The 15,054-nt window shown below is 41.7% G+C and overlaps 2 protein-coding genes across 2 annotated transcripts; both read right to left on the bottom strand.

The window, feature by feature from the left end:
* Positions 1–3,810: 3,810 nt before the first annotated feature.
* LOC122133290 (annexin A11-like) lies at positions 3,811–4,483 on the bottom strand. Its single transcript, XM_042709167.1, has one exon. The coding sequence runs from the start codon at positions 4,381–4,383 to the stop codon at positions 3,811–3,813; it is 573 nt and encodes a 190-aa protein (XP_042565101.1). The 5' UTR covers positions 4,384–4,483.
* A 715-nt stretch (positions 4,484–5,198) lies between these two features.
* On the bottom strand, positions 5,199–13,879 carry fxyd3 (FXYD domain containing ion transport regulator 3). Its single transcript, XM_012818032.3, has 8 exons — positions 13,729–13,879; positions 7,720–7,770; positions 7,361–7,396; positions 7,196–7,219; positions 6,891–6,965; positions 6,440–6,476; positions 6,277–6,326; positions 5,199–5,898 (listed from the first exon to the last, which is right to left on the bottom strand). The coding sequence occupies exons 2-8, from the start codon at positions 7,751–7,753 to the stop codon at positions 5,879–5,881; spliced, it is 276 nt and encodes a 91-aa protein (XP_012673486.1). The 5' UTR covers positions 7,754–7,770; positions 13,729–13,879; the 3' UTR covers positions 5,199–5,878.
* Between the last annotated feature and the right edge of the window lie 1,175 nt (positions 13,880–15,054).

Raw genomic sequence — 15,054 nt, 5'->3', positions numbered from 1 at the left:
GGCCACATTTACACGAAGCCTGGATTGCCTGAATCCGGATTCATTTTTGGACCCGGTACTTTTTTGTATCGCGTATACACGGAGCCGTGTCAAGAAAATATTGCGTTTACACGAACGGAGTGGATCAGATTAATCTGCTGTAGTATCTCCCAGGCCTGTTGGTGGCGCTGTAACGGTTCTACAAACAACTGAAGAAACCGGAGAAGAAGACATGGAGCATATAAAGTGACAGAGGACAGAAGTCGAGATCCAACTAGCAACCTATCATACATAGCCTACATTTAATCTGCATAATAATACATTATGGTTGTTAATAAAAGTGGTCAGAGCAGACTGTAGGTTAAGCGAAAAATAATTGTATTTTGTATTGATAATAACGAGTATAGTGCAACAAAGCAATGTGCAACAAAGTGCAACATGACATGTCTGTGAGTTGTTTAAATGCCTGTTATTCAATCAGCCGTTATGGAGAACAGAGCTTGATCATGAGAGACCACAATGCAAGTGGTGTGGATCCTGGATGTTTCATGGTTTACAATTGCTTCCAATTTCATGGTTTTATTACTAACAACAAATGTAGGCTATTGTTGCGGGCTTTGTCCTTCACGTACTGTACATCTGAAGTAACGTTAACGCAAGCAGCTATCTTTGTCTGACAGGACTAGAGCTAACGTAACATCCTACTGGCGCTAAGCCATCAATGCTGATATTTTATTGCAAAAAAGTTTTTTTTTTTGTGCTTCCAAAATCTACACGGTTGTTAATTTCCGACCTTGAGGGTAGCCTACCTATAATTTGCCTCGGTAGCCTATTGGGAAATGAGTGCATAGTACAAAGTAGCCTACTGATATAGTAAATACAAAATTAATTCATAACTATTGTATAGTTGTATATTGCAATAATAATGGACCTCAAGTTAAGAAGAAATTTCACTGGACAATTCTGGCATTCATGAAAGTTTTCTCGTCTGGGAATCGTACATCTTACACTGTAAGTTACCGTTTTGAAACTTCCGTCTATGATAAAAATCTTTTCACGTCAGATTTGCTTATATAGGCTATTGCTGACACTTTTAAAACCCAGTTTTGAACAATGGTGTGATGCAATAGATTAAAAAGTGTGGCTTGTTAATGTCATCCATTTCCTGAACCAGCTTCTTAACAACATCGATTTAGTTTATGTTGTTGCTGTTATGAAGTGATGCAGCAGGGTTAATTAGGGTTCAGGCTGAGGTTGCGAGGCGTTCAGGCAATTACATCATCAGGTTAGAAAGTGTGCGGATCGGAGTTTACACGAACACCAATCCGCTGGCGGATTCCAATCTACTCACTTTGAAGACCCGATTCAAAAGTATGCGGATTCAGCAGGCACGTGCACAGACATTTTGGGGGGCATGTGCTCAAACCAAAAAAAGGGCACCAATCGCCAAAATGATTTATGAAATAAAAAATAATAATAAAAAATAAATAAATAATGTTTTCTGACAGAGTTGAAGCATAAGCAGCATTACACTAATTATGCTGTCCTCGACCTGCGTTTTCTCTTGGCAGGATTAGACAGCTAGCTTAAATTTTCCTTATAAATAAAGAAGAATTATTATATGGCAACGACAGTACGAGCGTTCTGATTGGCTAATGGGTAGTCATGCCAGCCACGTATTTCCCTCCTCGCCGGTCTGATATCGATCCGTATTTCCCTCTGACATCATTTTCAAAATGAGCGATATTGATACAGCCATGAGGAAATTCAGAAGCAGCGAAAATGTGTTATTGAAGTGATGATGAAGACTAGACTTTATAGTTTGAATCACTTGTGTTGTTACTTTAAATTAAAGCCATTTTAGCTGAGCCGTGTTGTCCGTTTAGTTAGCAAGTAATTGGTTGCTAGGCAACACCTGAAACACATTGTGTCCTGAGAAGACATGAGAGCTGAACAAAATGACATGTTTTCTATTAACAATTACCATTTATTTTCATTTACAAAATGATAGGAGCGAAAAATGCCATATAATAAACAACTTACTAACCTCGACCGGTCGGTCATGCCGGGAAATATAAAACTTCTGTAAAAACGTTAAAGCCTCAGTCTGATATTTCCCCATGACCTCACTCTCGGTTAGTAAGTAGTTATTACAAGTGTTGTTTTTTCTTGCGTTTTCTCTTTTCACCCTCTGCAATTACTCATACAAGATTGATCGTTGTAAAACTGGAACAGACAAAGAGATACTTATCACATAAAACAATGTGGCAAAAGGATAGCATGACACCGAGAGCTAGCATAGTTTAGCTGCTATTTTCTAGCTGTGAATTCCCGTGACATTTATAAACATAAATTCAACATACTTTCGAAATTGTCTAAACGGCATTTATACAACAACACAAAGAAGATGCCTGCCTGTATCTCTCTCCCTCTTCATTAAACATGACAAACATCAGTAAACAGCTGGACAAGACTTTGAAATCACGGATTTCGTGAGTTTTTTGTTTGTTTATTTTTTTAGGAAACGTCGGACCAGTTGTGATGTAATGTTTTCAGCGGCGCTAATGTTGTGGTTAATTTATCACCAAACAACGTTGGGGGATTGCACAAACACCGCCATTACCTGTTTGTCTGATGCTGCGGGTCAGAGAAGAAGTATGCTGCACGCTGGAGCACTGCATGAGCACTAAGTGGAGGAGGAAGAGGGAGGGGCGCGGCACGGGTTTGTGAGCGCCGCGGAGCATGTCGGCAAGAACTCTAATAAATGCCCCGTCAGGTTTCAAAACAGATTTTGGGGGAAATTGATGATAGAGAGAGTATTTTTTATTCTTAAATATTGATGAATGAAGAAAAAATTGGGCTCCAGCAGAAGGGGCACTTTTCTCATCCAGGGCAAAAGGGCAGGTGCTTGAGCACCACTAGAGGTCTATCTGTGCACGTGCCTGGGATTCAGTGACCCAATCCGCCCGGTTCGTGTAAACAAAAGGTTGATCCGGACACATTTCTCTCTGGATTCAGGCAATCTAGGGTTCGTGTAAACAGGGCCTTAGTTACACCTTGATAGGACAAAAATGTGTAATGAAAGAAGAAAAAAATAACACTATTCCTAACTAATCATTTAGCTTGACTACACTAACTAGTCAGTCTCTGTGGATATCTTGCTTCTCAGGCCTTAGGCGTCTTTAGATTACAAGTACATTTATTCTTTTGGGCATACATGTGAGGTAAAGAACAACGTAGCCTACAACACAAGATGATCAAAGTGAAAACAGAAAAAAAGAGCTACAAAGCAACACTTCAACACCAGACTCAAGCACCAATAAGCTGTACTGTAAATATATTGTGTTATATATATTATATATTGTAATTTGCAGAAGCATAACATGACGGGTGTCCAATATGTGTCCTGACAAATTCCAACGGTTGACTGGAGCAGTCTATATAGCAGGTGCACTTATTTGACCTGGTTGTCATCCCTCCTCCCATAACTTCCAGCCAGGAGCTCTGACGTATCCAGATATCAATTAGGGTGATGGTAATGGATCCTTCCCTGGCCCTGTTGTCTCAGATTGATGCTCTTGTCTCACACCGCCCCTGAACCCCCATCTAATTTAATATGTTCCTACTGACCGGACAGGCTCAGCCGTAATTCTATTACGAAATGCTGCATTAAAGCAACAGCAGCAGTAATCTGTGGGGAACATATTTCGTGTTCCATTTCAGTTGTTTTGCAGATGGTGTGTCCTAAGGGTGCAGTGAAATGGCAGCATCTTACCTTCGTAAGCACCATGTTTCAACATAATCACTTATTTATGTTCTATATATGCTACTTCATATGAAGACAAGGAGCGTCAGAAGACACAGCTTTTCAGATTGGGCGACCGGATAAATGAGATGTTGGAGTTTCCACCAATCAGGATTCGTAAAGCGAATAAGCAGCAGGACCTGCTCCAAGAAGCTCATACTTACAAAAAATGAATACATCAGGGCAGCCACACCGAGAGGCAGGAAGCAGCAGATCGTGGTGAGGATGGAATAAGCCAAGTAGTCGGGCAGGGGGACCTCCAGTGGTGCCTGGGTTGTATACACCTGCTGCTGGTACGCAACGGTGGGCTGCTGTCCGTGGAGAGGACTGAATTTATCAGGGGGGACCGGAGACGCAGCCCCACTGGAGTTATGTACCCAGGGAGAAGGCATGCCTCCTGGAGGAGGGTACACTCCAACACAGGGCTGCTGGAGCCCTGCACCACCGTACTGAGGCGGCGCTGACGGATGCCCATGCCAGTCCTGGTAAGGTGGAGGTGGGCCTGTGAGGTACCCGTCCCCGTCCGGGCAACGCGGAGGCGCAGACGGAGGCGTCGAAGTCGAAGTCACATCTGGGTTCCACCCTGCTTTGTATTCCATCCTTCTTTTTTTATTTTCTCTTTTTGTTTCTCTGTGTGAATAGACTTCTTCACTCACTTTTGGTACTGTCTCTGATGTCCTTACCCCTCCTTGTCCTTTCTGTTTCCTTGTTGTTTAGGTTTGTGTCTAGTTTTACAGGCACCTGTTTCCAGCTCTGTTGTCCTCGGAGGATCCCAGACCAAGGGCGGTGCCTGCTCACTCCCCTCTCTGCCTTCAACCAGAGGGTGGGGGGAGTGAGCGTCTCACTCTGTAGAATGACTGAAGTTGAAGAGGCTGGGAACAGCTGGCCAATATTTATAAATTGCCAATCACTACTAATTGAATTTATTTGTATAAATAAATGAAATAAATAAATATTTTATATAATATATACGCTGTATATAAAAATAAATATTTTTTTATTCTAGAGGCAAATATTTTTGTCAGTTTCAACTGCTATTCCTTTATGCACAGTATTCCATGGCCTGCTGTAATTTTTGTTTTTGATTTATGTCAGGATATTGTCTCCAAGCAGTGTGTCAGAAAGCTTTGTGTTAGGAAAAGCTAGTGTCCCTGTTATGCGTGTCCAGTAATTTAATACATTATTTAACTGACTGTTTGGTGAAGTAACTCCTGTCCAGCAGAGGTCAGCACAGGACCACACAAGTCCTCAAGAGACAATTCCATGCAGTAGTATTGATATTGCATTCATTGTCTGCATGTTGTATCACTGATAATCTATCAAACTAATTCAGGCAGTCAGAAGAATAATGAAATAAAAAGTGAATGTTCTCAAGTTTAATGTGTCATATCTGGAATAAAAAGAAAACACTTTATTTCAACATTCACTGTTTAATTCTTGTTTGATTCTTGTTTGATTCTAAGATTGGAATTAGATGTTCACAATTGAAAAAGATACATTAATATCGACTTTAATGTTAATGAAGTTTAGACAGAGCAAAACATCTACAAAAACAAAAACATCTATGCTGTTTACATGTTCATTTGCAAAACTGTAGTGACAGTGCTGAGCAAAAATACCAGCAAGGCTATGAAATTTGTATCCATGGCGATATTCGTGGATGCACCCTTAGAAACATGAAATCAAAATACTATGGTACCAATCACTCATGACGAATACAGTGATACTTTCAAGCACAGTGACATCTCAACTCTGTGTAGACTACACATATATATATACATACATATTAAAAGCCTTAAAAAGGACAACGCAAGTGAGCTCACAATATTTTGTTTTTTTTGTAATCAAATATCTACCATATGCATTTCACTCTGCTCTCCTTTTCTAATCCACTGCTGTAAAACGCCAGTAAGGATGGATCATGCACAAGAAGAGAACAGCTTCAAAACCTTTGTGTGATGTGTTCACTTCAATTAGAAAAATCCACCATATTCCACTGATTAAACTGTAAAAAAAAGAACCATGGGAACTCTCATGGGAACCATGGGAACCGCCAAGAGTCCAATACGCTGTAGTTGCATCACTGATTGTCGTCTAGCATTCGCTGGCCCGGGCTGTGAAATCAAATCAGGAAATGCAAAGTGAGACTCTCTCTTGAACACACTCTTACATAATCTGTTTACAGAGATTCATGGCGAGGATCTTTCACAACCTTCAGTAGATTTTAACCAATTCCAATCACTGGAGGAAGGAGAATTACTATAGATTAAATGTAAGATTAATAGAATTATGTTATAGCATGTATTTCCAACAGAAAACGATTTCACAAACTAAATCTGTCCCATCTCACACGTGTGCACATTGACACAAATGCACAAACACACGCGCGCACACACACACACACACACACACACACACACACACACACACACACACACACACACACACACACACACACACACACACACACACACACACACACACACACACACCTGTGTCGTTGAGCATCTGTGGTGCAGCAGCACTGCTTCCTGCTCTCCTCCTAAGGAACAGTAATTAAGGGATGGTTAAAAAGGCCCCTTGGAATGTTAGTACACTAGACAGGGCATGGACAGATAGATGCAGCCTTGTGTCATTAAGTCACTGTCCGCTCACTTTTTGTCCTGGTTAAACTTGCATCTGCAGTGTCCACCTGCAGAAAGAGAGATAATCATAAAATGTAAAAAGCGGTCAAATGCACTCACCATATGCAGCACCATGTTCAACTAAATTGGTATGCAAATACAATGACAATAAAGGCTTTAACATTTTTTTTAAGTATGCTACATTTGTAAATACTGCTGTTAAGGTTTTACAGGTTACAGGGCCATAGTCCGGTCTATATTATTTGAATGTCAATCTTCTCAGATACTCTCATGCAAATCTCAGAGTACTGGGCTTTGCATGACCCAGGCAGAGTTTGCTGTTCATGTTCGATCTATGGGTGTGGCTCGGGCTGTGTTTGAGTACTGGGCTTTGCATGAGCCAGGCAGGGTTTGCTGTTCATATTCAATCTATGGGTGTGGCTCTGGGTCGGTTTGAGTACAGCTGCTGAATAAGAACTCACTCATGAGAATGGTGATTCCAATGAGGCACAAGACTGCTGCCAGAATCAGACCGCCGACACGGAGTTGATGATAGTCTGTACGGAGGGGGGTGCAGTAAAGAGTGCCACAGAAATGGGACAGAGAGGGAGAAAGAGAGAGAGAAATATAAATAGAGAGAGAGAGAGAGAGAGAGAGAGAGAGAGAGAAAGAGAGAGAGAGCATGAGACACTGACATTTTTGTTTTGTTGTGAACCTGAAATAAATGTCATGCAATTTAAATGTAATGTACGTGTTCTAGTAATCATAGAATCATTGTCAGCCTTACCAAAGGTAAAAGGGTCATCCTCCGCTGTGGAAAAAAAACAAACAATGATCAGTTTGATTCATTACAGCTTACAAACCATCTACTGAACACCCAGCAAATAAGCATGATGCTAAAACCAAAGTATGTTAAAACACTCTCAGATCAATCAATAAAATTGTTACATACGTTTCTCCTTTCCCTCTGCCAGTACAAAGGACACAGCTGTGGCCAAAAAATACGGAGAACGTGGTGAGTTATATTTGTATTACACCACAAATACATACCATTGACCTAGATAGGGGATTCAGCCTTTTCTGAGAAAAGTATTTTAGTCAGTACCCATAATTCCTCAAACCAGGAAAGAAACATCACATTAGCTCACCAATACAGTATAAATTGAATATTGAAATGACAGCATTGAGTAGTGGTAGTTTTTTGTGTTTGTTTTTACATGGATTGCGAATGCTATACTGAGATAGGGGTTTGGTTGCATTCATACAGACATGTTCCTCTCTTTAAGATTGGGGATTAAAAAGGTCACTCACCTGTGAGAAAGATTGCTGCAAAAGCTCCTGCCATCACTGACTACGCACCGGCTGAAGAAAAACAACATGATTGGAATATTACTGACAAAAAGGCCAAAATAAAACTGATTTAGACTTTCCACTGAAAACAAAGATTAGGAGTGACTGATTGGAAATGTGACATTAGTGCCTGACATATAGTGATTGGACAGAGCAGACGTTAGAGACATTGTACTTTACTTTACAAAACACTTGGGTTTCAAGTCCCATCGAGGAGCTAATGTGCACTCTAAATAGATAACGCTGAAACTCAAACCATTGTCCAATTTAAGGCCTGCTTGTATGGAAAGGGTTCAATCAAATTAGTCCTGCCCCATAATCCATTTGATCTGATTAAACATACTCTGCCAAGGGCAGCAAATAGCAAATACCAGGACTGAGAAAAAAACTCAAAAGGTTCCAATGTCAACAACAACCTGCAACTTCTAGCTCCTCCCTTGAGTCTGATGTCAGATCTGACCAAAATGCACAAAATGGCTGCTAAAAAGGGGAATCCAAACCAAGGACATAATATGAGGCGAAAAGTTATATATGTTATTCTTTATGTATAGAATCAAGAGGATTTGTAAGAATAATAGACAGTTACATGATTAAAATGTATTTGTTAAAAATGATCTTCCTGAGTTTAAAATATATGTGTAATTACTCAGGCACATCTACTTTCTCAGTACCATATGTAATATTTATGATACTCTTTAATAAACCAAATATATACTCGTATAGCACCTACTGGAAATAGCAGGTTCAGAAAATGTAAATGTATATGTAAACTGATGTGGCAATGGGGGCTTTTGCAGTTATGTGACTTAAGAGGCAAATGACAACACAACTAAGGCAGACGGGTCAAGGCTGAACTAGTGTAAACATCCGATAAGCAGCTCTGCCAATGAAGGCCTTCATATGTTAAGTCTAAGAAGGATACTGGCTACTTGCTTATCACATAGACTGTATAGTAGACACACACACACACACACACACACACACAGCACACACCCCCACCCCCACCCCCACCACACACACACAACAGGATCATCACATTTCATGCTGTGCCAAAATTAACCTCCAATATTTTCCCTCTTTGATCACAATATGCCCTGCCAGACCTCCGCTAAAAAGGCCGGCAGCTAATTTGCAGGCACTGGAAAGTCTTCAAGAGCTTTTGCAAATCCCTCCCCCGTCCCACAAAGCCCCATTCCTGTCCTGTGATAAGACAAGAACTCTTTGGCTGTTCAAAGAAAACGCACAAACACAAAGTAACAGTACTGTGCTTAACATGGCAGTACACTACACATTCCCTCTGCCAAAAAAAACATAATGTCCCATGCAATGGTCTGGCCAACAACTCCTTAAATTTGAGTGTTGACCTGGTGTATAATCTTCTGTAATGGTGTGACGGGTTGCTGAAACAACAGAGGACCGAAGGAGTACTCAATCACACAGTGAAAACCCCTTGACGGTGTGTAGACCATAACAGACTGTGTGCTGTGGATTCATGACCCAGTGACGGGCACCTCCACACCGCACTATAGGTCAGCCCTCATTCCTTCCAGAGCCAGCCTCTTCCAAGCAACCATGCCAATCTGGAGAAAATGCCAGCCTCGTAAGCACAGCTCTGGAGATTTCAGGCCGAAGTCTGGTAAAAATTCTTGGTCTCCCTTTCCCATCCTTGCTATTTTCATAAGTGGTGTCAGATTACAGTGCTCACTTGAATTAACACTTAGCTTAGGCTAAACTCGCAGATTTTTTTCCACCCACCCCCCCCTTCCTGGTCTGTATAAGAATGCCAGGCAGTGTTGCCAACTATGCCCGCCCCCCCCCCCCCCCCCCCCCCTGCTCCCTGTGTGCCCCCTGCCCCACCCCAAGGGCTGAGGTGCCAGTGGGGCCAGGCCGTGGCGATAATGACAGTGTTGTCCTCTTCTCACGGGTTATGTTGGCTCGCTCTGACTGAGCCACAGACACATTCAACCATTTTGCCGTGGGCCGTGTGCAGACTTGCCTGACGCGTTGCGCTGCATCTGGAGACGGCCCCCACCTCCCCCGCCTTTGTTCCCCGCTCCACAGTGCTCCTGGGTGGGGATGTGACCTGGCAGGTTTGTGTAGCTTCCCACTGATTTTGTACTATGGTGAAGTCCCGCTTTAACTTTGAATTCCTTGTTCCGTCTCGCTCCTAATCCTCCAACCTACCAGCCGATCCTACAATAATGTTTAGTGTTGAGCCTGGATGACTGGTCACACAGGGCACATCATTAAACAAGGCCTGCTCACACAGAAACTACGTGCTTTTGTCATGCTGCGGCCACACAAACCAGCATAGTGTCAGATATTCAGAGAGTGGTCTGTGTGTTTGCCTGGCGGTTAGAATCGAGAACGTCAAAGACCTCTTTCTCTTCTCTCCACCTCTTTGTCCCTCTCTCCTTTCTCTCTAACCAAGAACGCATAAAAATAAAAAAAAAGCCATAATTTCCCTGACCCCATGCTTTGCCCTTAAAGTACCGCAGTAAACACACATGTACTGTCTAATGGCAATAGCAATGGCAATGACCTCACAGCCATGGCATACAAACTATACAAACGCAATTACAAACCAAAATGCTCTACTATCATGGTAAAATACAAACCGAAATTCCTTATAGATGAAATCAGATGTACACATTGTCTCGCCCAAATAAAAATGTCATCCCATAAAATAAATGAAATCACACTCTCTCCTTAACACGTTTTCCCCACATACGCACTATACCCTTTTCAAACAAAGGAGCGGTTTGCTATGCATGGGAAAAGCTGAAGGTGGAGTCGTGTGGGCCCCGCTATGCAACTGGCAGCTAACTAGATGCTACAGTGAACTCTGGGCTTCGTTGAGCCAAGCCCACTGGGTGAGGGAGGCATGGGGCCAACTGGCCAAGCCCTGGATGAGCACATTGTCTTTTGTCATGTGACTAATCGTGTGGCTACAAGTAGCTAACGCACCAGAGTCATCAGAGAACTCACATTTGTCTTACCGCACGACACTCAGTGACTCTTAGAGCTCGTCAGCCTCAAGGAGTCAAGGCTGCAGTTGCAGATGAGCTGTGTGTGTGTGTGTGTCTGTGTTTGTGTGTGTGCCTGCATGTTCGTATGTATGTGTTGACATGTTTGTGCGTGTGTGTCCATTTGTGTACAAGCACAGACATACAAAACAGTGAGAGAGAGGGTAGGAGAAAGAAATGGAGAGATAGAAAGGGAAAGAGGGTTAGGAGAGAGAGAAAGAGAGAGAGAGAGAGAGCGAGAGAGAGAGAGAGAGAGAGAGAGAGAAAGGGAGAGAGAAAGCGAGAGATAGAAAGGGAGAGAGAGGTTAGGAGAGAGAGAGAGAGAAATAGAAAGGGAGAGAGAGAGAGATAGAAAGAGATAGAACGGGAGAGAGAGAGAGAGAGAGAGATAGAAAGGGAGAGGGAAAGAGAGTGATAGAAAGAGAGATAAGGCATGGATATCTTTGGTGCAGCTGTATTTTCATCAAAAGTGACCCTTAAAGTGTTGTGTGGTCTACCCGTCTCCTGCTGAGTTCCTGTTTGTAGTTCCTGCATGTCTCGATCACCCTCCTCCCCAAAACAAGGAAGCACGGAGCTACCGCAGCCAGACGCCACATAAAGGCTGTGCCACATGGCCTTAGGAATCCAACATGAGTATGAGCCTAATTTAAGAACAAAACCCCTGCCACTAAGAATAGACTGCATACTTTAGAGTGAGGTACGTACACACACTGCCCTTTGTAGAACAATGTTCATCTGGTTTGAATAGTGGATGAGAGGCCACATACAGTAGAAAATATATAGCGACTACGCTAGGCAAAACTCAACTCACAAAACTGACAGAACAGACAAATTGCCAAACCAAATGATTGTCTTTTTACTTTTTACTGATAAAAATTTAAAACAGATGGGACAAACAAAAAATATTACAAAGTATTCCTTCATTATCTGTGTGACCAAATGACTAATAGGGCACAGCAGGAAAGGATTATGCCCAGAAAAGTTGACCAATGACCTTGACATTGCAACAGCCATGACCCATGAGCAACAAGGACAAACACCTGTTGGGCTCTGCTTAAAGGTCTGTGCCCTAGAGCTTACATACGTAAATAAGTATCTTAGTGACCATAGCATACCTCATTGTAACATTGCTGCCATACCAGACAGCTTCTTTTGTTACAAGGTGTTGGACCCTTACAAGATCAAAGGAATGTTACTAGGACCTGCTATCCCGGGGTCTCTCAAGAAGATGGGACTGATCACAAAACATAGACCTACAATCACTGGTGGTTTACTTAAGCTTTGAGGTTCTGGATTCTTTCAAAGTCATCACTGTATAAAAAGTTGGATAATCCTACGCTAAATCAGACATCTGGATTCCTGTGTGCACCCCGACTATGACAGAATATGTCCTTTAACATTGAAAGTGACAATCTGGTAAGAAGGTAAGAAGCAGATGGCAGTACACATAAAAAAAACAGTTAAAACTACAGACACTGGCAGACACACTCCAGACAAGGCTTGCCCTTTGCATCCTCACATTACATATAAAACACCCATTGTCACTCTAAAAGAAGGAATAAACATAGTGGCTGGTCTTACACCACGTGTTTCCTGTCTCTGCATACAGTAGAGTAAAACTTAATGCTGGCACCATGAGGGTATATTTCCATGTGTTCGTCTCTATGAGGGGTGCATGGGGGAATGTCACATATTATTTCCCATTACTCATTCTTCCTACACGCCTCCTCTCCTTTGAGTGCTACCATAGGCAAACCAGAGACGCTTTCCTTTTTTCCCTTTGGTTTTCCTCCCAGATGAAAGGAATTGTCTGGCAGGATCTGGATATTTTTGGGAGGGCTGAATCCTCAAATTTGAAAATAAAAGCTGAACCTGTAGCACGTTGTTTCGCTTTCCGAGTACACCGATACTAAAGCCCTTCATAGTACAATAGAATCGGTGTACTAAAATAAAGTGTTATTTTGAAAAAAAAAAAAAACCGTTGACATGGGTTGTCAAATAAGCAGTGGCGGGTGGGCAAATTATGTCAATAAGCAAGGTTACGGTAGACAAACCTGTCATGAAACTATTTCAAACTATTGTTAATGAGTGTATACTGAGTGGAGGTAAAGTGCAACGTAAAACATTGCATCCTCCATTCTTGTGAGCCGTGTTTAATACCAATCCATGTTTGCTATCCTAAGAGCAACGGGTGAGCAAATGACTGGACTGAAGTCATAGGCGTGGTGTGTATATGACTGATGTTTGGGGATATGTGCGCACACTATCCCATTCTCAAGTCAGTATAAAGTATATACAATCCGTGTGCGTACGAAGTTGCGACAGGAAAAGCAGAAGCAAGGAGTATGTTGCGCAAGTTAAACTGCACATGCTATGGTTCTCCCACGTGAGTCTTGGATACGAGCGTCTATCCAGCTGTTAAGTGTACTAATTCCATACCAAACATTTCCCAAACTTACATCACAAGTCTATATGATAAATTATAAAGTTCACATTAAAACACATCTACAAATCTACGCTTCAGTGTCTTGGGTTTTAAGCATCCTAAGTAACTAGCCTATCACCAAACAATGATATGACGAATACATAGCTAGGATGTTAGTTTTAGACTTTTTAGCACTACTAAATAACTGCGACTATCCGGAAATGAAACACTGTTTGTCTTTAGGGTCTTCGCTGACAGAGGGCGGTTTATCCGCAAACCACAGACTGTAAAGTTACATATTAAAACATTTCGCATTAAAAAAAAAACCATTATATTTTGAATTACTCTGACAAAACATAATGCCAGACGGAAAGTGCAAAGGTGGCAAATGTTGTCATGTTATACACTCATCATGAAAATGTGACCATCTTAAAAAAAATTAAAAAAATAGTATCACAACGTAGAATGCGTTAGGCTACTTAAAATTACATAGAGACACCCTGATGCACTGAAACTTACCTCCTAACCTTTTCACACTTGAAGAATAAGCGCAGAATAAAAGCTGGACTACTCGTCGTAAACCTTTGTTGGCACCAACAGTGAAATCTGTCTATTGATTAGGGAAGGCAGAGGCCAACACCCTTTTCACTGACGTTCAACAGGTTGGCTCAGTTTGGAAATGGGCTGAGTTTTGAATTGATGTGGAGCGCTTTAGGGCGGAGTGGACTTTCATTTCTTGGTTTCCATGCACGCCTAATCCAAAATGTCGGTTGTCATAAATGCTACGCGCTTTTTTGAGTAACATCAATGTTAATAAAACTAAACAATTTGTTTATTTTTACTCATACATGCAATCATTGATTTTTTTTGGTGAATAACACGAATCAGTCAGTCCCCTCAACCGCAAATGTGATGTTATTTTTACATGAAATGTTTTACACAAAACTGTCTTTTTTAATGCAATAGAAGTACTAAAGATCCACAATTTAACATAACGGTTACAGTGTATAGAATAAAGATAAAAGCAAATGCATTCATATCCATTTTGTCACTAAAGCGTCTCTTCATAGTCCCTCATCACCCTAGTAACATCAGACCCATCAAACAGGCTGTCATGACAACAAATCACAAACTGATGCAGTCTTCTGGAGGCTCTCAGATTTCACTTGAGTCATCATCCCCTTTCCTGTGGGGTTAATAGAAGGGGAAAATGTGAAATGTCATCTGTCTCGATTTATGATAAGCCTTTACAAAAATGAAGTAATCATGAACTGAGTTTACCAATAACCTTGACACTGCGGCAGGCATGTTCTACCCATGAGCAACAAGGACAAATACCTGTTGGGCTCTGCTTAATGGTCTGTGCCCTAGTTCTTTTTTCATGTGTAAACAAGGATCTTAGTGACAATAGCACACCTCATTGTAACGTTGCTGCCATAACAGACAGCTTCTTTTGTGACAAGGTGTTGTGCCCCAACAAGGGCCTGCTATTCTGGGGTCTCACAAGAAAGTGGGACTGATTACAAAACAGGCCATTTGTGATGAGCCTTTACAAAACATGAAGGAATAATGGACTGAGAAACTCACGTTGTTGGCCTGCACTTGCTCCCTGTGAAGAAGAGTTGGAATAGAAGGTGTTATTTCTGTGGTAAGAAACACAACACTACACAAACCACCATTCAAACAGAGATTAAATATGAGATAACGCTTCTTCGAATGTATTATCTACTTACACATGATAACACCAATGCCACCTGCCACAAGCATGGCTGCCATGACCAGGCCACCGATTCGTAGTCTTTCATAGTCTGTTGACAGAAGATAACGTCAGTTAGAACTCCAGGT

The sequence above is a fragment of the Clupea harengus genome, chromosome 11, assembly GCF_900700415.2.
Source record: "Clupea harengus chromosome 11, Ch_v2.0.2, whole genome shotgun sequence".
Classification (NCBI taxonomy): domain Eukaryota; kingdom Metazoa; phylum Chordata; class Actinopteri; order Clupeiformes; family Clupeidae; genus Clupea; species Clupea harengus.
Note: the sequence above shows the minus strand (reverse complement) of the source record. Positions and strands in the feature narration are given on the sequence as shown.